The 27,954-nt window shown below is 33.8% G+C and overlaps 2 protein-coding genes across 5 annotated transcripts in view; one reads left to right on the top strand and one right to left on the bottom strand.

Annotated features, from left to right (window-relative positions):
- The window catches only part of LOC105332998 (nucleolin), a 209,623-nt gene that overhangs the window by 18,135 nt on the left and 163,534 nt on the right, over positions 1–27,954 (bottom strand). The window lies entirely within an intron of this gene.
- Positions 1,317–27,954, top strand: part of LOC105332999 (long-chain-fatty-acid--CoA ligase 1) — a 28,361-nt gene continuing 1,723 nt past the window's right edge. The window contains exons 1-20 of one of the 4 annotated variants that reach the window (XM_011435771.4): positions 1,317–1,458; positions 9,951–10,104; positions 14,957–15,074; positions 16,986–17,053; positions 17,743–17,844; positions 18,194–18,293; positions 18,672–18,844; positions 19,385–19,417; positions 20,214–20,265; positions 20,956–21,026; positions 21,313–21,396; positions 21,538–21,672; positions 22,495–22,580; positions 22,744–22,894; positions 22,989–23,061; positions 26,372–26,460; positions 26,832–26,948; positions 27,200–27,253; positions 27,373–27,462; positions 27,637–27,741. In XM_011435771.4, the coding sequence (XP_011434073.3) occupies positions 9,967–10,104; positions 14,957–15,074; positions 16,986–17,053; positions 17,743–17,844; positions 18,194–18,293; positions 18,672–18,844; positions 19,385–19,417; positions 20,214–20,265; positions 20,956–21,026; positions 21,313–21,396; positions 21,538–21,672; positions 22,495–22,580; positions 22,744–22,894; positions 22,989–23,061; positions 26,372–26,460; positions 26,832–26,948; positions 27,200–27,253; positions 27,373–27,462; positions 27,637–27,741 (1,839 nt within the window). In that variant the 5' untranslated portion in view covers positions 1,317–1,458; positions 9,951–9,966. Of the gene's footprint in view, positions 1,459–5,053; positions 5,248–5,476; positions 5,634–9,950; positions 10,105–12,281; positions 12,582–14,956; positions 15,075–16,985; positions 17,054–17,742; positions 17,845–18,193; positions 18,294–18,671; positions 18,845–19,384; positions 19,418–20,213; positions 20,266–20,955; positions 21,027–21,312; positions 21,397–21,537; positions 21,673–22,494; positions 22,581–22,743; positions 22,895–22,988; positions 23,062–26,371; positions 26,461–26,831; positions 26,949–27,199; positions 27,254–27,372; positions 27,463–27,636; positions 27,742–27,954 lie in introns of those variants that run through there. The other 3 variants (XM_011435772.4, XM_011435770.4, XM_011435773.4) reach the window with 3 other exon arrangements.

Genomic DNA, 27,954 nt, shown 5'->3' on the forward strand with positions numbered 1-27,954 from the left:
CCCCCCACTTTCAAAAACGATGCTACGTGCCTGTTGGCATCAGATGAAATATAGAATTAAATGCTCAGAATCCAATCTATTTAAAATTAGATTTAAAAATCCGTTCCTCTACGGTACTTTACACAAATTGTATCTGTGTGATAGCGTATCACAGGGGAGCGGATTTACAAATGAATCTAACTTTGATTCTATTGTCTCAGAACACGCAGGAGACTAGCCATTTCGGTCTTTAGCACACAGCTCTTTACACCCCACAACAAGATTTTTAATCGAACACGCATCATGTATATGATGCTCGTTAGTAAGCCCCTTTAATAATAGCTGATTGAGCATAAAATGGGAAGCGTCCGGTTGCCTTCTTTGATTTTGTCGTCTTAGTGACACGCTCGCCTCGTAAGGCTTTAAACTTGAATGTTCGGAGGAGGCTAATCAAGTATCACAGGAGACAGTGGCAGGAGTTAGATTTTTCATTTTTGAATTTTAAAATTCACTAGAAGCCTTTCATTTTTTATTCACATTATAATCAAAATGTGCAAGCAAATTATCGATCGCGCCTTTAGGACTCATCTCAGAAAGCCTTTAAGAAGCCTTGATTGGGGGTAAAGGCTACCGTTGAGACATAGAACAACGGCAATTAGTTTATTTAATCAGATTTAAAATTCGGCAACTATTTTGTCTTAGATATCATGAGTACTTAAAACCGGGCAACTATTTTACATACTATAATGCGTGGTAACATTTTCTAGCTCTCATGCATCGATCGGTCTTTCAGTAGTGACTTAAGGTAATTATGGACTTTAACCCCCCCCCCAAAAAAAAAACAAAAAAAAACAAAAAAAAAACCCCAGACTTTCATTTTTCCTTTGGAGTTGTGAAAAAGGAGAATTTAATACTGCATCTAATTATCATATGGAATTCAACGCAAAAATCAAAACCGTCCTGCAAAACGCAAATCTTTGAAATCGATGCAAATATTTATTGTAACAATTTAAAGAATTTGAACCCGATCAATAACTCTGTTATAAACTAAGTTTTTGTTACATCATAAATTTTTGCATTTAATGAGTTGCATGAATTGTAAGAATTTGCTGTAAAATGGGAAATCGAAAAGCGCAAAAGTGGATAATTAAAAAAAAATATACACCGATATTTTATATAGCAATGCTACTTTTATACACTGATTTAGATGACTGAGCAGTGATGGAAAAATGATAAAATACAACAAGAAAAATAATAGGAAAAGAAAATCACAACAGACATGTTGTCAACAATTAGTTAACATTTATTAAAAGTATCATCTCCATATGTAGGTCACGCACGACTTAACTAAAAACGAACGCACCCCAGAATATTATCGGCTGATGGTGCAGGAGGTCAACAGCGTGAAAAAAAAAGAATACGCAGATGCTGAGTCTGATCAATACAATACATTTCTGATATACGAGATAAACTGTGCAGGTAAATGATGATTTATCAATACAATTCAATGTAAACGATATTAAAGTTTTGACTTTTTCATTCATCACTCTTAATTACTGATAGCTGGAATTTCCTCTGTGTAGGTGATTTCCAGTTTACATTAGGATGTAGTGTTACGTTAGGATGTAGTAGTACGTTGCTCTGTTTAAGTCTTCCGCTTTTCGTTGAAAGACATTCCTTGCATCTATATACACTTAAAATTTACAGGTTTGTCACCGGGTTAACCATGAGTTGCATACTGTAGAGTGTAGACATAAGTCTTGACAGTAACCACTGAAGTAATATTTCCTATACCTATTGAACGAAAAGGCATACAAATAAAAGAAAATGTGTACATTTAATATTTTCTTCCACAAACATTGAAAACAGTGTTTCCCTGTAATAGCGTCACCTGTCTTTTCATGACAGAAAAGAGCATGTCAAGTCAAAGTGAACATGCAGTTATTTTTCTATTATAGAGCATTAATGAACCAGGAAGCCATGGTATAAGATACTTTTTAACAAAATGTCTGTAATGAGAGACGATTTAAGCTAAGCACTTGTAAATAATAAAGCTGAAGACTTTTCATGAACAAAAGTTGAATGAGAGCCAAGAAAAAAAATCTGTATTAAAATGCCAAATTTTCTGAGAATCATATAGAAGTATATACTAGTATATATTTATTTTTTACTAAACTTTGATAATTTTACACATAGTTATGTACTGTTTAAACTTTAGAATTTGATTTGGAAGGGCCTATATTTTTGTAGCAGTTTGTATGCTTTGTCACCCCTGCGAATGTGTTCGGAATGTTTTCTTTATCGTTGCTAAGTACGTAATATATCCAGAGGTGCTCGAATGAAAGTTCACGAGACTTCACCGAGATGTGTTCAATTCCTGTGAAATTTCGAGCGGAAGTATAAGTGTTCGGATAAAATTCTCAAAATACGTGAGTACTGGTCGTTTTTCATATCATATCCTACTTTGATTTATGTTAAAACGTGGAAAGCTTTTAAGATGTATGTCTTATTCCACCATCTAACAGTTATTTATATTAAACGATAATATTCTGAACAGAGTTATCGTTCGTGTTCAAACACGTGTAGAGTGATTGAAAATATAAACACTGGGTTGCTTAATAATATCATAGCCATGTTTGATGCTTGTATTGTTATTGTGCAATACCATGTTTAAAAAAATATAATGGGTGTCTGTTTTGCATAAAAACTTAGTATATCGAGCAATTTTCAAAGAACATTCTACATAAAATAGTATAGTCTATTTCACTATTGATGTTATTACTAGGTCAGGCGCGGATCGAAAATTAATCCTCAGAAGGGATCTCTTTTAAGCATGTTAGTTGTTGCAACAGCAGACAAAAACTAATTTTTGTATTGTCACATTTATTTCTAGACCACATTTTATCCACCAATTAATGAAGATAAAATTTAAAATCAATAAACCTCTAGATTTTATAATTGACCACAAGAACCTAGATTCTGTGAAATAGACTATAAACACAGGCACGATTTTTACTGCGAAACTGAAAGGGTCAAATAAAACCACGTGGTCTAAAATTTGAATGACAATAACATTCGCAGGGGTGTTTGTGAATATATGGACACTTCGGGGTATAGATCCTGACTACCGTAGATCAAAATAACAGGAGTCCCAGGATAAATTACCAATCCAGCCACTAATTCTGCACATCCTACTACATTTGTTGCCGTTGACCAACCCCTAGATTACAGGTGAAAGTCCTGCCAGGGTGTTAGAACTTGTGTGTTGTCATTAGTATAGTGTATAGGGAGGATTAATAGTTAGGGCTTTGTGGATGGATCATGAATATTGGCCAGGTTAGCTTATTGGTAGAGCTCTTGACTAGAGAAACACAAGAGTCATTGGTTTGATTCCCAGCCAGACCACTAACTTTTCCTCTCCTTTTACATTATAGCAATATAAACCAATTTAGCAATATAAACCAATTCATGTCAATTGCATTCTCGATTTAATTTTTTTTCTTCCCCATAAACCTAAAAAGTGAAAACTTGCCCGATTAAGTCAACATTTTTGTATAGATTTTTGCACATTGGTACCAGTTACATCACTGAAATTGATTAAAACGTTATTTGATTTACCTCTGCCTTTTCTGTACAAGACAGTGACACAATTAAAAATGTGAAACAAGGAAAAAGGAAATTAGTATATTTTTTAAGGCAACAACTTATCAGGATGTGGGGGACATGTACTGTATTCTGTGTATCTGAAATTATTTGATGCCGCTGGCTTGCGTTTCATTGATTTTTTTCTTTCTTAAATCAGAGCCCTGACAAGAACATACTTGATAATCAACAGTTGACCTATATCTAGATGACTTTTTTCTTTTTCTTTTTTTTTAAATTTGCATTTTTATTAAACACAGTGATTGTTATTAAAAAAAAAATTGTGTGAGAACTTTGAAATGGATGTAAAAATGTCAAATTTTCCCACTATTAGTCACTTCAAGAGATTTGTTCTCTTTCTTGTCAATATCTTTGATTTTATGAGGAAAGTGAAATGACAAGTCAAGGAAAAAAATCTTTGACTTATTACTTTTACCTTTTTCAATTTCGATTCAGATTTCTACTTCACTAACAGGTATCTGTTTTTTCTCTAAATATTGCCAAAAAGGGACAGAAAAGAGATCAAACCTTGGACAAAGTACATGTAAAATAAAACTGAGCGATTGAGTAACAAACGTGATATTATTAGAGTGTGCAATGCATTATGCAAATGAAAAACTGAAAAAACGGTTTTTGACTTGTAGACCAGTTATGTTAAAGCAAGTCTGATTTATCCTTTATGTCATTATAATAGTGACACCATATTAATTTTGTTATCTAATATCTATTACCTCAAGACTGAGACAAAACAATTCAGAATTAGTTACCATGCATTTTTTTGCATGTCTGTATTAAAAAGAAAGATCTTTATTTATTATTGTATTTCAGTTACATTTTCTAACAAAAAGCTCTGCACACATGGATAACTTGGTTTTAAGATAATGCTTACAAGGGGCTTTTAGTTATTATTCAAAACCAAATTATGTAATTATTAGCAATGTGAAGAAGATAAGAACCAAAAGCTAAACAATAAGTACATGTATTTCATGCTCTGTGTCACAGTAAACAGCTTTAATGTCGTAGATAATGTTGAAATAACCCTATCAGTTAATGAATTAATATTGCTCAAATTAAGGATGTAAATGGGTATAAAACTGTATGAATATAAAAGGGATGCAGTTTTTCAATAAATTCAAGCAGTTTGGAAGATGCTCAAATTGAAAAGAGGTTCACATTATTTTGACTTAGTTCTTATGACAGAGAATTCTGTTGATAAGAATAGTACACCAAGTAAGAATGAGAGTTATTTATCTTTGCTGTTTCAGTATTTTGTCTGCAAGTTTAGTCATTCTACTGATATGAATGGCTCTGAGTGACCTTGAGGTTTTTCGATATCAGGGCTCTATTTAAAGAGCTTGTGAATGAAGCATGCATGTTTGTATAATGGATCACCTATTTCTGCCAGACAGCTGGGGGAATCGACCCTTTCTGTGGTTAGTTACCCCTAAACTTTGGACCTGCATGCATGTCCATCACCTGATAGCCCCTAGTCGACACTGCTGTACTTTAAGTGTTGGAGATATTGAAATGTCACAATATATACACTTTACGAACCCCATTGTATTACAAGCCAGGAGTCTATAACGTACTAGCCATCAAATTCAGGAGTTTAGAACAATAATCCTGGTGAGTATGAATCAGAACTTGTGAATGAATTGGACTTACCACTAGACAAGACTGCTATGGACTGTAGAGCATTGTACCTTGATCCCAGTACAACACTGTCAGTATATGTGACGTGTTATATTAAGGGGGGAGTTTATCATTATCTCGTAAATACTTGGACTGGCCTTGACAGATTTCTACAACATGTATGGCCAGTTTTTTTTTTTGTCAGATAGTATAGTTCATGAGTCCTTTTCTGCACATTGTACTGCATTTAGTCGACGGTCGTTCTGGTGTGACTAAGGCCAGTACAGTAGTCTTTGTGGATACGATTATTGATTGACGTGAAACAAGATGTCTGCGACATCTCTGATTCAGGGAGTTTCAGTGGCAGGCATGGTGATGATGTGAGTGTTTGGTGTCCTTGAAGGATTCTGTATTAATTCATTGTCAGCCTATATATTTGTAAAGAAAACCTGTGCTAATTCAACTGTTACAGATGTGCCTTCATGTGTTAAATTTCCATGCATAAATTTTGAATGAATTTTCTTCTCTGCATGAAACATGCAAAGGCAGATCAAACCACTCTCCAGTGAGATCTGTATGTTAAGGATTTTAAAAGAAATAATGCATTTGTTTAATCAGTTTTGATCAGGGTTTAAAGTCTCAATTTATTGATTTTCGTCTTAACTATCATGGTATATTCTGTCTATATTTCAATGTTAATTTACCGTACATGTTGATTTATCCCTATTGCAAAATTGTGCACTTTTATGCATTGATGATCTTGCTTGATAGGCAAGGAAGCAAACACATTCCTATTGAAATGTCTTGGTAAAGGGAAGGATATTTATGTTTAGATTCCAGTGACAATTTAGTTCTTGAAATCTGTTTTAAAATGTTGACATCCTTCCTCATTCATTTTTATTAGCTCACCTGAGCCAAAGGCTCAAGTGAGCTTTTCTGATCACAATTTGTCCGTTGTCTGTCGTCGTCGTCGTTGTCGTTGTCGTTGTCGGCGTTGGCGTTGGCGTTGTAAACTTTTCACATTTTCATCTTCTTCTCAAGAACCACTGGGCAGATTTCAACCAAATTTGGCACAAAGCACCACTAGGTGAAGGGGATTCAAGTTTGTTCAAATGAAGGGCCACGCCCTCTTTAAAGGGGAGATAATTGAGAATTATTGAAAATTTGTTCGTATTTTTCAAAAATCTTCTTCTCAAAAACTATTCGGCCTGAAAAGCTCAAACTTGTGTGGCGGCATCCTCAGGTAGTGTAGATTCAAGTTTGTTCAAATTATGGTCCCCAGGGGTAGGGAGGGGCCACAATGGGGGGATCAAGTTTTACATAGAAATATATAGACAAAATCCTTAAAAATCTTCTTCTAAAAAACTATCAGGCCAGAAAAGCTCAAATTAAAATGGGAGCCTCCTCAGATAGTGTAGATTCAAGTTTGTTCAAATCATGGTCCCCGGGGGTAGGGTGGGGCCTCAATGGGGGGATCAAGTTTTACATAGGAATATATAGAGAAAATCTTTAAAAATCTTCTTCTAAAACATTATTAGGCCAGAGAAGCTCAAATCAAAGTGGAAGCTTCCTCAGGTAGTGTAGATTCAAGTTTGTTCAAATCATGGTCCCCAGGGGTAGGGTGGGGCCACAATGGGGGGATCAAGTTTTACATAGGAATATATATAGAGAAAATCTTTAAAAATCTTCTTCTAAAAAATTATTAGGCCAGAAAAGCTCAAATAAAAGTGGAAGCTTCCTCAGGTAGTGTAGACTCAAGTTTGTTCAAATCATGGTCTCCGGGGCTAGGGTAGGGCCACAATTAGGGGATCAAGTTTTACATAGAAATATATAGACAAAATCTTTAAAAATCTTCTTCTAAAAAACTATCAGGCCAGAAAAGCTCAAATTAAAATGGAAGCATCCTCAGGTAGTGTAGATTCAAGTTTGTTCAAATTATGGTCCCCGGGGGTAGGGTGGGGCCACAAGAGGGGGGTCATGTTTTACATAGGAATATATCGAAATTTTTTTTTAAAATCTTCTTCTCAAAAACTATAAGGTCAGAAAAGCTTAAATTTGAGTGGAAGCATCCTCAGATAGTGTAGATTCAAGTTTGTTCAAATCATGGTCCCCAGGGGTAGGGTGAGGCCACAATTAGGGGATCAAGTTTTACATAGAAATATATAGACAAAATCTTTAAAAATCTTCTTCTAAAAAACTATCAGGCCAGAAAAGCTCAAATTAAAATGGAAGCATCCTCAGGTAGTGTAGATTCAAGTTTGTTCAAATTATGGTCCCCGGGGGTAGGGTGGGGCCACAAGAGGGGGGTCATGTTTTACATAGGAATATATCGAATTTTTTTTTTAAAATCTTCTTCTCAAAAACTATAAGGTCAGAAAAGCTTAAATTTGAGTGGAAGCATCCTCAGATAGTGTAGATTCAAGTTTGTTCAAATCATGGTCCCCAGGGGTAGGGTGGGGCCACAATTAGGGGATAAATTTTTATATAGGAATATATAGAGAAAATCTTTAAAAAAATTTCTTTTCAAAACTTTTTGGCCAAGAAAGCTCAAATTGTAACCATCCTCAGATAATGTAGATTCAAGTTTGTTCAAATCATGGTCCCTGGGGGTAGGGCGGGGCCACAATGGGGGATAAATTTTTATATATAGAGAAAATCTTTAAAAATCTTCTTCTCAAAACTATAAGGCCAGGAAAGCCCAAATTTAAGTGGAAGCATCCCAAGATCGTAAAGATTCAAGTTTGTTTAAATAATAGTCATGGGGTATGGTGAGGCCACAATGGGGGATGAATTTTTACATAGGAATATATAGAGAAAATCTTTAATATCTTCTTTTTAAAGACTATTTGGCCAGAAAAGCCTAAACTCGTGTAGAGGCATCCTCGGATAGTGTAAATTCAAGTTTGCAAAATCACAGTCCCTAGTGATAGGGCTGGGCCGTGACGGCAGTTTGAATTTTTACATAGGAATATATAGAGAAAAATCTTTAAAAATATTCTGGGAAAGTTTTCGGTCCAAAACTCAGTACTTAGTGTGAAAGCACAGGTTATGCAGATTTAAGTTTGATGAAACCATGATTCCCTAGAGAAAAGGGGGGCCACCAAATGGAGGGGGGGGGGGGGGGGGGTAAATTGGAATAGAGAAAAATCTTCTTACAGGTACAACAACAAAAGGGGCTTGGTATTTACCCAAAAAAAGAGGTGGATAAAAATTGACAGATTTTCTATTTTTTTTAGCAAGATCTACTGTACTTAGTTGTCAAGATATTTTGATACTGTAATGCTAATTTGATCAGAATTAAGGCAATTGTTGATCAGGTGAGCGATGTGGCCCCTGGGCCTCTTGTTATATTTTTTTTAGCTTCCTTTGTCTATGACATGTATTGCATATAACCGAAATAATAAATACATGTTTGCTCATATATGACCGAGTTGTATCGATTGGTTGATAGGCAACCAACCCCATGTACCATCTGCTTTGAAGTCTGTTTTTATGAAAATTGATGCATATTCTCACATGTATATAATTGACAGTTGGTAAAAATTGTCATTAGAGCAACTGGAGATACCCGTATAATTTATTAACGTACAGACTTTTTTCGCTGGATATAATAGATTGTAATTTAAAAGTTGCACACATCTGCAATCGTCAGAATAAAATAATTAAGGTCTGTATAATTGAATTTTTCACGAACATCAATTTTTGAATAATGAAACATTTCCTACAGTCTTCTAGCACGTCAATAAGTGACTTCAACTGTTATATTGGCTGGTAGTTTGGACAACTTTTTATTATCATTTTACTAACAGCGTGCCAGTTTGCTTGTAGGGCCGTGCTAACATTTTGTACGCTGATTATCATATTACTCATCGATTGGTTGTTCGATTTCATTGAAGTTAATACTAATTTGCATATCAAGCACAGAACCCAGAAACGCACTGACCATTGACATTACATGATTTTTTGGGTAGTGAATAACAACACGTGGACAGTCCAAATCTTGTTGTTTGTTAAATGTATTAAATATATATGCCTAGAAATAAGTGATTTATAGTAGTATACCTACTCCATTTTACTCGGACCTCCTTGACGGGGTCTTCTGCATATGGTACTAACAGTTACATACTGTTTCATCAATTTTTATATCGGTAACAAAACGCTAGAAAGGGGTAGATGGACAACGTATTCAAATTAAATAAACGTCCTCCACCATTTCTATTTGTTTAACGAACGTTGCGTTAATCGAATACTCCCCTGTAAATCTATTTATACTGGAGCGGAAGCGCTCTTGCATTAAATAACCAGTCTTGAAGTAAACCAAATATTACGGAAACTATTGGATATTAACGAAGTTAATAACATAAAGAAATAAACAATTTAATAAACAACAGGCTTATGGACTGTCCACGTGTTAATATTCAATACCAAAACATCATGCAATGGCATTGGTCAGTGCGTTTCTGGGTTCTGTGTTTGATATGCATATTAGCATCCACATCAACCAATCGGTGAGGAATATAATAATCGGCATACAAAATTTTAGCACGGCCCGACAAGCAAACTGTTAGTAAAATGATAATACCATTTTACTGATAAAAGAAAAGCACTTTGAATTATGTGGTTCACTGAACCACAGAGGCAATATCTATGCAGGCACAGATTCTAAATTTTAAACTTGATAAACTTTATAATTTCAGAGAGAAAATACGAAATATGGATTACTTGAAGCTACTGGGAGCTGGTGCTGTGACTCTAGCGGCTGTAACCACTACCACGTTCTATTACCTGACAAGCCGCCCACAACCCATTCCATTGCTCTGTGATCTGAATGACCAAACGCAAGAAAAAGATGTAAGTATATTGCAATGCCTGATGCATAAATAAATCAGCCTCCATCCCTCTCTATTGATCACCTCCCTCTCCCTCCCCCCATCCCTTCCTTCTTCCCTCCCTTTCTCTCTCTGTATGTATCAGTGTCTGTCTGTCTGTCCATCCCTCTCTCATTCTCTTGAAAACTTAGCAAAGAAGTTTTCTGAGTTTTTAGAATACACATGTATAATGAAAAATTGCCATGCTTTCACAGCCATCAAGGAATGAAGAACTTGTTATAGTTTGATTGGTTATTGCTAAGGACATGTTCTCATCCTATTCATTGATATATAGGAAATGATTATCCTGATTATGCCGATGTGTAATGTAGACCACTTGAATTAATTACATAATTTTTTATAGAAGCTTATAACAACTATGCAATTCAAACAGCAGATATTGAAGAAACATCCTGGTAATTATATGTAAGAAACAGAATGAGTCGAGAAGTTTAAAAAGTTCGGAAATGAGGGAAAATATAAAGGAACACTCTCTCTCTCTCTCTCTCTCTCTCAATCAGAAATAATTCAGTTAATATTTACTCTGTCTAAAACATGATATTTATTAAATTTTCTCCAACTTAAATAATACAAGATCAAGACACTCGCCATGCTCACTGTCATGAAGGTCTGTACAGCATGTATGCATTTCAGGAGTTGTCCATCTTGATTCATTTATGTTGCATCTATATATACTGTTACATGGCAATATTTTGTTATGAAAGAAATAAAAAAAAAATAAGTTCATGAGCGCTAGTAATTTGTATATCTAAATGACTACTGTCAAAAGGTCAATCAAACTATAAGTTGGACAATCTGCTCTGTTATGATAATTAATGTGTACATACCAGTACTTGCTGGCATATTTTTACAGTTGATAGCCTGAGACAATAACTTACCACACACCTGGGATTAATTTTTGTGCAATGAAAGTCTAGATGCTAGTTTACATTGACAGTATCAGTGATGATGATGATGCGAAAGCTGTTTGATTTTCATGTGAGTCTGCAAATGTACAATTTACTGTACCGGTATTTCTTGCCCAGATGAAAGTGAACTCAATTCAAAATTAACGTGCATGCAAAGATCATGCAGGCTACACCTGTGTACATACTTGTGACCTTTAGAATTTATATAACTTTAAAAAAAAATAATTTTGTAGGGATCACAAAGTCTGTGATTCCGCAAGAAAATATCACAGTCACATGTTGCAGGGTATTAAAAGTTTATACAGTTTAAGGGCTATAATATTCCGGTAATTTGAAAAAAGTGCTTGAATGTACTGATACGTCATTACCATACTTTTATGTGAAGTTTTCTTCAATTGGTGGTGTCTGGTAATTTTTGAAAAAGGGAAACTATCTGGTACTTGAGAGTTAAGAAATTTTTGGAAATTTTACATACATGTACATTTAGTGTATATATGTATGAATTAAAAAAATCCAAACACTATACAGTGGAATTTTGTAAGTTGTCATAAACAGGAACTGAAATATTAAAGCAGGATGTCTGCATCTTAGATTATTTGCAGTTAGAAAAAAGATGTGTGCTGGTGTACAGTAATAGACACACCTAAAGTATATGTAAATTAAGTGATGGAGGAGAAAACAGGCATGGTGGTGTGATCAAGAATCACACCACTATGTCTAAGTGCATTTATGTAGGTCTGTACTGTTCTATATTGATCCAGAGTTATTTATAGAAATATGCACAATCATTATCAGGTACTAGAAAATCAATTTTCAGATGCTCTAACTATCTGCTTGAATTTAGTGCCCTCCCCCTTCTCATCCCTCTTTATTCTCCAGCCACATGGCTCAGATTTGTTAAAGAAAAAAAAAATGATCAAACCGTGGAAGGATATAACTTAATAGTAAATTGGAGAATTCAATTTGGCTTAATTGTGTGTGGTTAAGTGATTTAAATACAATATATTCTTAAGCTGTTAACCTGACCTCATAGTATCCTGGCAGTATTGATTTTATTGAGTAAGTGAGAGTAATCGTGGAGCATCAGCATAAACATGTGACGTATTGTTTATGTGTTGGACTACAAGCTAGCCCATGCGCTAGGGGAAGTATTGTATCCTCTTTCAGCCATGTGGATTGTTGACTAGTCACAAGTAAGGTCAGTGATATATAGCAAGTGGAGCATGACAGATTGAACTATATTTTACTCCAGGTAGTGGAACAGGTATACCTGAAGTATAAAGCACTGGAAACATGTGCTCAGTGGAAGTTCATTGACAAACAAACAAAAGACAGCAGCAGGTTTTGTGTGTTGTTGTTATCTCTGTGACTGTGAATACTGTGCTCAATATAACAGGGGAAATTTATAGCACCACGTGGACGGGAAAGGTATTTGTTGTCATTCATAGAATTCGCTTGTGGAGAAGGCATGGGGAACTCTCAGTCTATCGATCTGATTGTGGATCCTGCTAATCAGAGTGAAATAACTGATGTAAGTGTTTGGTTGTTGGTTTTTTTTTTAAAGAATCTAGAAGGTTTTGTGGTTTACTTTCAAAAGATATGGACATCTGTTTTCCAAATTCCAGAGTGTTTTGCTAATCAAGTCTCAATTGCTAGTTTCAGCGTGGCCTTTTAAATGAAAAAACCAACAAAACATGACCTGTTTTTCATGAATTGTGATATAAAGATTAAATGTATTCAGTTGATAATAATAGAGTTGTGCCTTTAAATGTAACTTTAAAATTTGAATTTTTTATGTGGCTTTGAATGAGTCTCTCTATCATAGATTGCTCATGTAAAAGATTTAACTTGATTTCTCAACAGAGGATTAGAGCTTCTCAAGGTTGTTGACACAAGTATTTTTTCAGAACATTGGTTGATTATACTCTTACAACAGTACAATTAAGGGAATTACTTGGATGTAAATTCTAGTACTTCTGGTTTTTCCTTCAAATTTTTCATCCTACTTTCCCTAACATTCGTGACAGTGCATTAATTTATCTTGCTGGTTGTTACAAGGTACATAATGTGGGGATAAAATTACCTAGTTGTTAAAATAAAATCCTGTTTCTAAAAATGTGTTAGGAATTAAGATACTATTTTAAATATATTTATATTTAACATGTTTAATGACCTAGTAATTTGGGTGAGGTTTCCATCAATTCATATGGAATAAATTCTATGATCTTTGAAGCAAATCATTTCAATACATCAACATGTACATTAATTTTTTATTCAGGAATCTGAATGAAAAAAAAAATTGATTGTGCCTTATTCTTTATAGTTTCACCTCGGGGGTAAAACTGTAGGAGTTGTTTCTGCTCAAGATTTGTTGGTGAATTGTTCATGTTATGCCAGCACCAAATATTTATGAGAGATAATATAAATCTTTGTAACTTTTTTTTGATATTCCATGCCGATATGATTTTTAGTTCAGCTCAGGTGGGGATGTGGGTTGTTTATGTGCCAGGCTTTTTTTTTTTTCAAAGGAAATTGCTTGTGCTTGAAACTGTAATGTGATTAAATAACTTTTAATTTTTTAATAGTCTCATCTGATTTAAGATAGCTTATAAATACCCAGTATATAAAGTTCTCAACTCAGAACTGCCCCATTATATTTCTCTCCCAATGATATTATTAAGTATCAACCTAATTACCAACAGTACTAAGTTTAAGATTTCTGGTCACTGGTTTGTCTACAATTTATTGCCTGGGAAACTTATGTAGTCTGTGTTACTATTCTTGAAGAATGGTTTTTATTTGTTGAATTACAAGTGGTTCTCTGTTGTCATTGCATGCTGATTTCAAGTTTATTTAAATTACATGTATCAATATCACACTTCTAGGGATTCTTTTGTCAATACAATATTTCCTTATTTACTTTTTGTCATCAAGTGAGAGAATGAGATTTTGAAGTCTGGGTGTGTTAACAGTCATATTGAAACTGATTAATTTTCAAATGAATTGGACTCATCATGATGATTAAAGTCCCAAGAATGACACTTCTCTATGATGCAATGAAATAATACATATTTTAATTGTCTGGATAATGTTAGTAGCTTCAATTGAGGATATGTAAGAACTGAGTATTTCTTGAGTTTAGTTTATGTCCGGTCTCTTTATTTCAAAATTTCAAAATTTGAACACTTAATTTATTACCATATTTAACCTACCCTTTTCTTTAAACCCTTTGTAATGATATCAAAGGGTTTATATACCAGGTACCTGTGTGACGGTGCCTATATTTACGAGTGATATTCAGCTTGGATTGAAAATTAGATTATTAGAAAATTAAATTGAAAAACCACCCTTTTCCCAAACTACTCCTCCCCCCTCCCTATGTCCATTTCTTCCTTGCCCATATCCTCCCTGCACATGCCAATCTCCTCAATGCCCTCTCCTCCTAACTAATGTCCAATTCCTCCCTGCCCATCTTCTCCCTGCCCATGCCCATTTCCTCTTTGCCCTCTTTTCTCTACCCATGCCCAACTCCTCCTTGTGCTGTCATCTATGCAAATGCCAGTCTCCTCATTGCCTTCTCCTTGTCCATCTCCTCCTTGTCAATCCCCTCATTGCCCTCTCATCCTTGTCCATGCCCATCTCCTCAGTGCCAATCTCCTCATTGCCCTCTCATCCTTGCCCATCTCTTCCTTTTCCTGATCTGTGTCTATGCACATCTCCACATTGCCCTATTATCTCATCCATACACATCTCCTTGCTCATGCCAATTTGATTTCTCCTGTACCTGTTCTTAATGATGCAAATCTTGACTGCTTTATTCAGCCGACTGAGTGTGGTAGATTTTCTCAAGTTTCATTGTGCAAAATGAAATGAAAAAAAAGTCATACGTTTTATTTTTTTTTCCAGAAAAATGAAAGATCACGAATGTCAAAGCTCTGTAAAAATGGAAAGTACCTCTGTGAATATGAGGACGGCGAAGTGAAGACTCTGTATGATGCTTTCAAAAGGGGAGCAAGAGTATCAAGTAAGAACATGGAATAGATAATGATTCATGCTGGTATTTTGACTATCACAATTGATCCATTGTATCATATTTCATAGAGAAGAAAAAAAATTACAGAAATCAGAAGAGAGAGTGATTAAGAGGGAACATTGTTTGAATTTTAGTTTGGTAGATATGTCATATTTGATATACATAAATGTACTAGGAAACAGGTTATGTACATTTGGAGATTTAAATTATCCATCTTTCCTGGATTATAAATACCGGTATCTAGAAGTTTGTTACGTTTATTTATCATCCCAAAATGAGCAAGACCATTACAATTTCTTGGATTAAAACGTAGTTTATTTTCTGTAAATAACTGGAATAATCAAACGTTAAACAGTGTGAAGATTATTAGGCTTGTGTTTCTTCATTCTCCGTCATTATATACAATCAGATACACATATAGCCAACCTACACATATCATCATTGATCAGTTAGAAATTGAATTATGTAGGCCATTTAGGCTTGTAGATTGATGTATGTACATACGTCAAGAAATTACTGAGTAATTGAGACTTGTTTGTCAATCAGATAAAAAAAAAGAATGTGCTTCAGGCATTACAAACTTATGAACAGTGTGATACATCAAAACATTATCATACCTGAATGAGACATTTACATATTTATTCATTTCATTACTCAGTTCCCTTTTTTTCATGAGATATATAAAAACGTTAATAAAACTTGAAAAAAAAAAAGATTTTTATTTTCTTGAGAGTCCAAAGTCTCCTTACTTAACATATATTTGTATTCTTGTCAAGTCATCAGAACAAAGTCCGCGTAAACAGGCAATTACAGATATATACTTGTCTTTTGTCAAGGTTTGCTGGTAAATTTCTTTTTAACCAAAACTACAGACTTTGAACCATCTCTTCATCTGTGTATTATTGATGCCTTCAGGAGTTTTATATTGTATCAGCTAGGTTATTCTGACAAACTTGACATATCTTATTTGTCAATTTAAGGACAATTTGTTCACAGTGGATGTAAATGAGTCGATAAATATCAAGAAAATCCATTCAAGCAAAAGATTGTCCTCAAACGTATTGTATGGATGGTTTGAATTGGTATATTTTAAGGGTAGTGAGATCTTCATAAAGTAAACTTTGCATTAAAGTTTCTGGGTTGTGACATTATTATAAAAATATAAAGTTCTACCATATTTGTCTCTGTTTACAATGCAAAACTATGATTCATGTTTCAAAGAGTAAGAGGAGGATTATGAATTCATTGAATACAAGTGGTATAATTATATTAACGTACGTAGCCTCTTATCATAATATGTGTAGTTTCAATTAAAATGAAAAGTTTTTTAATTCCCACGAATTTCAGAGATCTACCTTATACACATTTGATACTTTACACTTTCAAGACATATTTTTTGGCAACCAAATCTGAGTTGTGCATGCAAATGTAGCTTATTATGGTACCAGTAAACGGTTTTATGAGGCTTGAAGGTTTAAATGATATATACCGGTATTTATGGTTTAAAATGTTAAAAATAGCACATGTAAATTTTACTCTTGAATTGTGCAATGTTTGCTAAATAGTAAATGAGATATATTAAGCAGATTTGTGATGTAAAAGAACATAGAGCTATTTTACGCCAAAGTTTGCGTAAAAAACAACCATTCATGAAAGCATTAAAAGATTTTTTAAAAATGGGCATAACAAGTTTCCCCAACATTAACTTTAATTGTGAAAAAATATTATAAAAAACATAATTTTTAAAAGCAATAAAAGCTAAAAAGCACTTTAACAATTTTGGCAACAGTAAATGGGTATACAAAACAGACAGTAAGAAAGTTATAAAGTAACTCATTAATATGAAAATGAACAAGTGTTGATTGAAATCGTTGATGTACATTTATTATTTGTTGCCTGTAGATAATGGAGAGGCCTATGGATGGAAACCCAGCCCATCAGAACCATTCCAGTGGATCTCCTACAATGATGTAAGATTGTTACACAGTTCATGTTACTGGTTTCATTTCTGAGAAACTACGGACCCCTTAGACTGTTTGAACAGTCCAAATTCAAGGAATCTAGTGTTTTATGATATACGCCAGGTTTGAAGGAGAGCTACCATGTAGATTTTTGATTCTTTTGTTTATTTAGTCCGATCAAAGATTTATTGAGGCATATACCAGGGACATATGTTTTTTTTTAATAGAATGCCTCTTTATAAAATTGGCAATTTGATAAAGAAGCGATACTCTTTAAAAACTCACTGCATATAAATAAAAAATATCTTTGGTATGGAAAAGGGGCAAGGAGGGATGTGTATGAGTTTTAAAAATATATGCATGTACTGATGCATCCCTGATGCAGGAAACACAATTTTTGATAAAGATCGAGTACTTATATATCATGATATCTTTGGTATTTCCTTCCTATTCATAACCTCTGAAAATTTAATTGTAATATTTTGATGCTTCAGAAATTTGACTGTGAGCAATTATCATTTTCTTTTCCCTCATAGAATCTGAAACATGATAATACTAATATAATGATAACACATGTAATTATGATAAAATTGGTATATAATGGTAGTAAATGTTTTTTTGATAATTAAACTATTACATGTACTGGAAATAAGTCATCTTGTTATAATTGCTGATTTTTCGTTTTTTTTGTTATCAAGGTCTTAGTTCGAGCTGCCAATGTTGGTGCTGGTCTTATAGCTAAAGGACTCAAGCCAGAAAACACAACAAATGTCGGCATTTATTCCCAAAACAGGGTTGAGGTATACCATATGTCATATTATATCCCAGCCCAGTATTTGTTTTCAGTAAATAAAAAAATTATAGTAAGCAATACAGACGTTCATGACCCAGTTTTTAGAATTAAAAAACAACATTGAATGTTTTATTCATGCAAGAAAATATTTTCAGTTGATATATCAGGAAGTTTTAAAACGAAAAGATCAGAATTCATGCTATTTTCCGCTATCACTTGAATTTTATTGCCTTAAAGAAAATTACTTCTTATGAACTAGTGCATACTTTATTTTGACTGTTTTTTTTTATGCAGATGTATATATGTAGGTGTAGTACTTGTTAAAAAGAAAGTCTTCCTGTTTTTTGCTTGTATAGTACGGGATCACAGAACAAGCCTGCTATATGTACTCCATGGTCCTTGTGCCCCTGTATGACACATTGGGACCAGAGGCGTGCACACACATCATCAACCAAGGTAATAAACGAAGGAGGGGCACAAGGAAGAGATAAGGGACTAAGATTGTCCACAGAAAATAACACACAAAAAATAAGATTGCTGTTCATGTTTACGCTGATGAATATTCATTTCATTACCCTATTAATTGTTGACCATGAGAAATGTTTCCTTAAATGTAATGCGTTTGTGTTTACTGACGAAAATGAGTCTGCCTTTGTAGATAACAAAATTTGTATTCATTAGGATAAATAATTGGCAGGGAATTTTTTTGGAGATTTTTGGAGGGGCATTATCTAAAGACAGATTATTTAAGTTTTAATGACAGGGATGCACATGTAATTAAATGTAGAATAATGTACATATTGATATTTTACTCTCATACGAAATTCTTTTCAGCTGAGATTAAGACTGTGGTCTGTGATAAGAATGTGAAGGTCAAGGCCATACTGAATCGAATCAAGGAGACTCCTGACCTAGAGAGCATAATCCTGGTGGAGGAACCTTCCGAGGAGATGAAGGAGCTGGCACAAAAACACAACATTGACCTCACATCCTTCGCCGAGTTAGAGGTCAGGGGCCATCTTTGTAGCTCCGAGAGACATCCCATACTGGCCTTAGGGAATTCTCTTTTCACTTTTAGAAAAAGCAGTTCATTTGTGTCTCCTTTATTTAAAGCTCAATTTTTTTTCTACTAACGAATCAAATTTTTGAAAGAAAAAAAATTCAAATTCAGAACATCTGTTGACCGTTTTTTCATATAGTTCTCTGCTAAGAAATGCAACAGATGTTAGAGATTGAGATTTCATGGAGATTGGTGTATTCAAATCAAAAATAGGATCATATAAACAAGCTAAAATCTTTCCTTGTTGATATCTGTGCATAGTTTGTTCCTTTATTATTTGAAACACCTGCCAATCAGCTTTAATATTACTAGAAAAGTTGTTTGATATAAGAAATCAGATATCTATATAAAGTCATATTAATATAAAGCAATTTGCAGTAAATGCTGGCTCTCGATCCAGACTGTTTTATGATGTAGATATCGTACAGATAAACATCCATGTTTGGAGACTTTTTTATCAAAATATCTTTACATTGTTTCTATGCAGGCACTTGGTGAGAAGAATCCACAAGAACCAAAAGTAAGCATAAATCCAAAGAAAATGAGTTATTGATGAGTATAACTATATGTTCAGTGCAGCAATATTTCCCCATAATAAAGTTAAACCTGGTCTTTACTAAGTACATAAATTGTCATGATAGTTTTGGCGAACATAGTAATTTATGTGTAAGTTTGGGGTAATGTTTTATAGATAGTAAGGTATAATATTGTTCATTTTATGTGACATAACCCTCAATCAAGGTCAATTGATGCAGGTCAGTGTCATCTGGTCAATTAATAAACTTAGAACCATTTTAACAAGACCTTGGACTTTTGATAGGTCGTAACTATTTCTTGCATCAAAGCAGGTAAAAAAAACCACTGTTTTTTTTTAGAAATATGCACAGATTGCTTAGTCCTAGCCCAAACGCCAGACAAATCTGGTTGATTTCAAAGAGCCATGACTTAATAGTGGCCTACAATGAAATAGACAGGCCTACAACACATAACTGTTTCAGGCTGTTTGACACTACCCAAAGTCCAAGCTCCTGTTGAAATGGTTCTTTTATGATAGATCTCATATACTTCCCCAAAAATATAATCCATAATAAACCTGAGAGTGTTTAATGAAAAATTCTTAAGGAAATTTTACTGGGAGATATCTTCACCTTGGACATGATTTAAAAAGTGGCATCCTAGGGGTTATAACCTATCTAGAACAGTGTAAGATTGTATTTGATGAAGTAGACTGTGTTTGACTTGTACATTGGGCAAGCACATACCCAATATACAAACACTTTCAATGTATTGTTTTAAAACTTGATTTTTCTTTTCAGCCTGCCAAGCCGGATGATTTGTGTGTTCTGTGCTACACCAGTGGGACCACAGGTAATATTTTCTCGTTATACTCATCACTAACAACAGGATGTATACTTGCAGCTTAGACATATGCCACATCCTTATTTATGGTCAAAGACGGATTACTGCACATTGTTAAGCGATAGTTTAAGGAGGTATACTGTACGTGTACATTGGCATGTAGCATAACTGTTAGAAAAGAAGTGGGATGGTAAACCAATCAATTAGATTTATTGTCCAGGCCCTCCTCAATACCAAGTTGTTATATTTGGTCGAAGGCTTGTCAACAAGTGACAGATATGACGGCTCTAAAGAGGTTTTGGCCTATAAATAGATTTACAATGCCTCTACCCATGCTGTATTTAAGATGTTTATTTATGGTTGTTGTAAATCCGATCAATGTTGGTATACAAGGAAACTATTGACTTGAATCAAAAACAGTGACTGTTGAATTTTGTTGGTTGTCAATCAATAAGAACATACTCTTTCCTATAGGATTAACCTATACAAACAGCATAATATATGTCTTATTGTAGATTTGTGGGATTTGGTGGTCGACTGGTAGTAGATATGAGAAAATTGGGAAGGGCCCAGTGCTTCCTATGCCCCCCACCCCACCCTATCCCCCCACTCCCTACATGTATTTAACTTACAAACATTAATTTTGGTGTTTTTTTTTTAATTCTTGAAATTTCAACAACAGTGTATATCTTTTTCAAGGTTTACCAAAAGGTGCCATGTTGACACACAGAGGAACAATGGCTACTGTTGTGGCAGCTGGGGCCGTGCTGGTGAGAAGCTTTAATTGAGATATTGTGATAATTTTTTCAGCATTTGTTTTAAAAGAACTATTCAAAATTCTTTTTTATGTGATACACGAATTCAAGAAATTCTTCATCAGAGAGTCTATCCATAAAGATATTTATTTTGGTGTTTATCTTATAACTTTTGCTTTAATTATAAATGCAAGGAAAAACTTTTATTTTCATTAGATCATTAGGGGTTCTGATTTTATGCATTATATACTCTATGTTGAGCTGATTATTCTAAATATTGATGTATCTTTTTGTATTTCAGAAACCTGGTGGCATAGACATCTCTCCAGAAGACACACTTATATCATATCTTCCACTCGCTCATTCATACGAAAGGTTACTCGAGGTACACTCAATACATATACTACCATATTGTTATTGTTAAAATAATTCATGAGTTTCATATTGTACATTTAACAATAAACCTACATATAAATTACATTTTGTGTTAAACCTGCTTTAATATATTTTTTGATTTTACCTTTAGTGCTACTGTGTGTTGAATGGAGCCAGAATTGGGTTTTTCCAAGGAGACGTGAAGTTATTGTTGGATGATATTAAGGAGTTACAGCCCACCCTCTTCCCTTCTGTACCAAGGTTACTCAACAGAATCTATGACAAGGTATGTTACATGATGACAGCTGACACCCTTCTTCTTCAGTAGAAACACAAACAGCTAGGATAAAACCCAATTAACAACAAAATGTTCAGGATTTTTATTTGTATGCCTTGGTATTTGTTTAGGAAAATGCTGTTTTTTTAATTGATGAAATTGATCCGAATAAAGAGAATTATAAGTCTCAGATTACCAGGAAATTTGGTTATTATTGGCATATTGTTATAGGATGTTATTGATTGAAACAAGCATTCTGAGAGTATTGCATAAGCAATACACGTCCCCTACCGGTTTGTGGAAATTGTAAAAACAATGCACTGTTATGCAGAATATCGAACCCAAACATTAAAAAATTGGAAAATAAAAAATTAATTTTCTCGAAAATATGTCAACCAGACGCTACAGAATTGTAAACTTGATCTGTAGTTTAACATTTTGAAGCTGTTTAGCAAATTTCATATTATTCCTCAATCGCATTAAGAAAAAAAGTGTGGAAAACTGAAGTGGGACAGACAGACGGACGGACAGACAGACAGACTGACGGATGCAGAGGAAAGCTATAGTCCCCTCCGGTGAAAACCGATAGGGGACTAATAACATGCATGTATAACTGCAGATTCTTAAAGTTTGCAAAAAATGACAAGCTGATATGCCATTGACATACCGGTATACAGTAGTACGGTATTTAAATATGGGTGTTAGATTGAAAAAAAAAAAGTACACAGTCACTCTAGGTCCATAAAATGTTTATATACATGTATTTATTTTGCAATTTTATAAATGCTTATTTCCAATATTTTTGACAAGAATGTTGTTTTCTCTTCAAAGGTTATGAGTCAAATAAATTCAGGATCAGGAATAAAAAAGAAGCTGTTTAATATGGCTTTAGCCAGCAAGGAAAATGAACTGAAAAAGTAAGAATCTTTTTCAATTTTTCAAAAAGTTCTACCCGGTAATTTAAATCAATGACTTTCAATATTTCATAAATCATTTAAAATGCATTTTATTTTTAACAAAGTATATATTCTCTGGCATGATATTAAAAACATGTTTTTTTTTAAATTTTGTTTGAAACAGGAGTATAATTAGAAATGATAGCATATGGGACAAAATTGTATTCAAGAAGATTCAGGCCAGCCTCGGGGGAAAAGTAAAGCTCATCACAACAGGATCTGCTCCCCTGTCCCCCAAAGTACTTCATTTCTTGAGGTGCTGCGCGGGATGTCCTGTAAGTATGCATTACATTCATCCATTACAAAATTGTTATTTTTAGAAAAATTGGTAGCGTCATTGCATTTCAATGAATGTAAATATTTTGACAGGTTGTGGAGGGATATGGACAGACTGAATGCCACGCTGTCTGCTCCGTGACTTTAGTTGGAGATCCTGATACAGGTATGGTGAAAAATATTGCCTAAAGTGCTCACTCTTACAAACCACCCATCAACAGACACCCAAAATTCAATATCGTATTTTATGTACTGGGCGCCAATAGAAAATATTTCTTAAATTGTTCATTCACTAAAAAGGTGCACTCTGGCCTAGTAAGCCCCATTCTGTTACTGCCGACTGCAGTACCTGCGTAACTATGCTATGACAATGTTCTGTAACAGTCCCAGCTCCACCAATATGGTGTCATAGCTGTGTGTTGGGACATCGGTCCAGAATATGTTAGGGTTACCTCAGGGTACTCTCTACCCAGGGTCTGGGGACTTTCCCAGAAGCCAAGAGAAACATGAAGTTTCAGTATGTTGCTTCCAAGGCAGGTCTTGTCAGAGTACACTTACTATGGAGATGGATGTTGTTTATATACCAGGTTTATATATCTTAGACAAAATTGTAGTTTTTAAACTCTTCATTATTTGTGGTTCTTTAAGTTGAAGTTTTAAACATCAAAGAATTATTTTTTTTAAATAAGAATCAAAGAATTATTATTATTGTAAAAATAAACAGCTGTAAAATCGATGGAATAGTTTTTAAAAGTCTTGGCAAAGTGTTGGCATGTGAAAGACAAGGGGAATAACTTGTGTATAACTGATCGTCTTTCACTTTAAGAGGTATACCACACTTAAAAGGACTTGGACACGATTTGAGATCAAAAATTTTATTTTTATTTTTTATGTATAAACTGATTCACTGGTGCATTTTAAATGATTGACCACAATATTGAATGTTAAAGTCAAGTTATAAACGAGATACAGAGGTAAGAATTGATTGTTATGTAAACATAGCTCGAGTCTTATAGTTGTTTACAAAAAAATGAAATGTAGAGAATTACCATTTCTTGGACATATGGCACGTAAAAAAAAATTCAAACTAACTCAATATCTCATAAATACGATTATCAACAAAAGAAAGTTACATTTGATTGAAACTTTCCCCAATACAACACATATGTAAAAAATGACAATATTCGAGCTTTGTTTACAAAACAAAGAATTATGAACTCCGTATCTTGCCTATAACTTGATATTTGACTTTCAAATTTTGACATGATATTATAAACTTCTATATTTATCAATATAAACATTGTAAAAGGAAAAAAAAATTTGAAAAGTTTAAGTCAAATCGTGTCTAAGTCCCTTTAATATACAATTTCTCCAAAAATATAGCACTTTTGCAAACATCAGACATTTTCAATATTATACAATATTCAGTTAGAAGATATTCAAAGAATCGCAGATTTCACAATTTTCATGCTCTAAGAGTCTTAATTACCTTACACAACATCATTAAAATAATCAGGTTTAGTCAGGGATATATAGGAAAATAGTAAGTATGCGATGAAAAATGATATATTTGACTTTTTGAACCACTTAAAACTAAAGAAATCCAATTAAAATTATGTTTTACAGGTATTGTAGTATATATTTACATTGAATTAATTTTGGTTTAACGTGATCTTCATATTAAAAATTAGAGAAATACGATATTTCAATTAGTGACCTTTCTAATACAATCTTGTACATATATAGCCATATATATTTAAAAGAGTTAGATGCGTGGCCTAGTGGTAACACGGAGGTCATTTTGATTTTGTGGTCGCTGGATCGATTCAACCAGGTAGTAACTATTTTTTCACTTAATTGATAATATGATAAGATTACATGGATTTAATTGACTGGATTTTTTAAAATTCTCTTGTTTAACGGTAATTCAACCTGGGTATGAGCACACCCAATATAAACAGATCGCTTTATTAACACTATACATGTATTATATATACAGCTGTACACTTAGATTCAAATTGCTTTTTGCTGGAAGTTATCACGCTTCAGAATATTAACTGACATTATACACAGAGTTTTATGTATTCATTTCTCAATGAAGGTTTCCCTAATTTATGACAGATCATTTGTCACACACACCATTATTAAAGCAGTATCTATCTTTGAAAATCATATTGCGACAGGTACCTGAAGCTATATTTAGTAACAGGTACTTTTCGTTCAGACACAGGTGTAGGCGAAATAATGGGAAAGGCACTCTACCTCTTTATCAAGAAATAAGGGAAATTTAATGAGGAAAATAATTTGATTTTTTCTATTCATTAATTTCCTCTAACAATTAGCTTTATTTCTTAAAGATTTTTATATCGGTTATTAGAGAGGTTAAGCATTTGAACGTGTATGTCTACGTGTACGTGTGTTTACACGTACCAAAATTTGGTGTACGTTTAATAAACTGTACGTGTAAGTGAACGTGTAAAATAATTAGATTTAACATTTCCAACATGTTCAGTTTACTCTTATTGTTTATGAAATAATTCTATGAATTTGATGAAACCAAAAGCACAGTCGTCCCCAATTTATCGTCTGCTTTACATAAAACAACGTTTGATATAAACAGCGTCTGTATTTCTATTCAAAAATGCTACAAGTATTCATCTCCATGTACTTTTGATTCTACACGTTTTGCACAACTTGTAGAATTACGCGGTATGCAGAATTTATGACGTAATACACAACAATTTTGGGGATTCCCCTAGTCACACGTACTCGTACACGTACACGTTCAAATGCTTAACCTCTCTAATGTCATGTGTTTCACTACTGTACATCAGAATGTGGAAAAGTGTCCCTCCAAATATTAGCATTAAGATGTTACAAATTGGTAATAATTACTGTGAGATGGATGTCAGTTTAAAAAAAAAAAAAACTTTAAATGTATTGAATTATTATTCAGTGTAAATGTTTACTATCTGTAGAACTTTTATCGGTAATTTAGTTTGAAAGACGTGATTTTGAAAAAGAAATTGAAGGTTATTGATTTCTGTTAAATGTTTGACAGTGAAAATCTTAGAATTGATTACAAGTTTCTGGATTGAATCAGTGGTCTGCCAAAATATATGTACTGAAAAAAATTCTATGAAAGTAAAGGGGTCTACATTTTTTTTTCATTAGTAAAATCAAGAATTGATGAATTTTTCTTTGAAATAATATGTGAAGGTTGAGGTTTCCTGTAAACCAAATTTTCTTTGTGTGATAAATATTCGAAGGAATGAATTTTTCTTGCGGCAAACTAGGTTTTGGCAAAGTGTTAGGTCAAATGGAGTGTGGATCAAGCGTGGTCGTGAAAAATAGTCATCGCAAACCAGTTTATCTCTGGTAAATCGTGAAATAAAGTTGTTGTGAATAAAAATTGGTTTAGAGTATAGTAAGGTTTGGTTTGATTTTTATGAATGACTATTGTTTTCTGTATTAAGGAAATGTTGGCCCACCACTGCCATGTTGTGAGATCAAACTGGCTGATGTGGAGGAGATGAATTACTATGCAAAGGACAACAAAGGGGAGGTAAGTCATCTCTTGCGAACAGATAGTCTCATGAAAATTGATATCAAGATCATCAATTAAGTGAGAGCTAAATTCTTCAGCTGGAATTAAATTACCGCTGTAGGTCAATTTTGTTGATATAATATATTGCAAAATTAGATCCATAAGTAAGTTTTTCAATGGGGAAATATTTTAAAGAAGACAATCTTAAACAACAAAATGTAATACCCTCTTTCCCCATTGAAATAGATTCAATGGAAATTGACTCTGATGAAAATTTCTTATTTTTCAATTTTTCAAGGTACCGTACATATGTTACTGTACATGCATAAAAGTTAGTAAACTACAAATTTGAGAAATTCTCTTGATTTGATGTTGATTTGATACGACAGGTGTGTATCAAAGGACCCAATGTGTTCCTGGGTTACTACAGAGACCAAGCGAAGACGGAGGAGGCTCTGGATAAAGACGGATGGCTCCACACCGGAGACATCGGACAGTGGCTGGAGGTAAGTGTTCAGACAACGTAACACTGACAGTGGAAAGAATGGAGATTAGAAATGTGAATGATTTGATAGTATAATAGAAATGCATCTTCTCATAAATCTTCTCCTCTTTTCTTCCTCTCTCAAACTTCTTTTTTCTTCCTCTCTCAAACGATGATGCAGAGTTGAACACCTTCAGAAGTGAAATTACCCGAAGGGTCCTTTGATGGATTGGTAGAGCGAATTTAAATTTCATATGTATTGTCTTTTTTCAGAATGGTACTTTGAAGATCATTGACAGAAAGAAGAATATTTTCAAATTAGCACAGGTAATTGATAGTCTCCTTGAACAAATATTGAATAAGGTTTTATTCGGGCATTTTAAGAATACCTGGACAAACAGTTGTAGTATTGATACACAAATTATTAATAAGGATCTGTTTTCCAGGGTGAATACATTGCTCCTGAGAAGATTGAAAATGTCTACGTGAGAAGCCCATTAGTGGCACAAGTCTTCATTCACGGAGAAAGCTTGAAAGTCAGTTTTAGTTTTGATATAAAATTGATTGTTCATGTGTATAATGCATAAAACTATAGAGTTTACGTAATCTTATATCATTAATTTACATCATGTAAGCTGTAATATCTCTGGTCTTTTTTTAAGTTGATTTAACAGTTATTCATAAAGTCACAAAGTAACTCCTTTTTTCAGTCGAGTTTGGTGGGTGTGGTGGTACCTGATCCTGAAGTGTTACCTGGCTGGGCTAAGACAAACCTCCATGTGACGCAGACAATGGAAGAATTGTGTGCAAACCCAGTAAGTTAGACAGAATAAAACGCTTCAGAGAACTAGTGTCATCATCGTGAAAAATTACAAAGATAGATTAATCTGCTATTTTACATTTGTATAGTTGGATGATATTTCATAGAAATTCAGCTGAATTACCTCTCTGGAATTGAATTATTATTGAAAAAGTCTCTCTGTAATGACTGAATGCCCTATCATTGTGGTCTATGTTGGTGATACATG

This window comes from Magallana gigas, chromosome 7 (genome assembly GCF_963853765.1).
Source record: "Magallana gigas chromosome 7, xbMagGiga1.1, whole genome shotgun sequence".
Taxonomy (NCBI): Eukaryota; Metazoa; Mollusca; class Bivalvia; order Ostreida; family Ostreidae; genus Magallana; species Magallana gigas.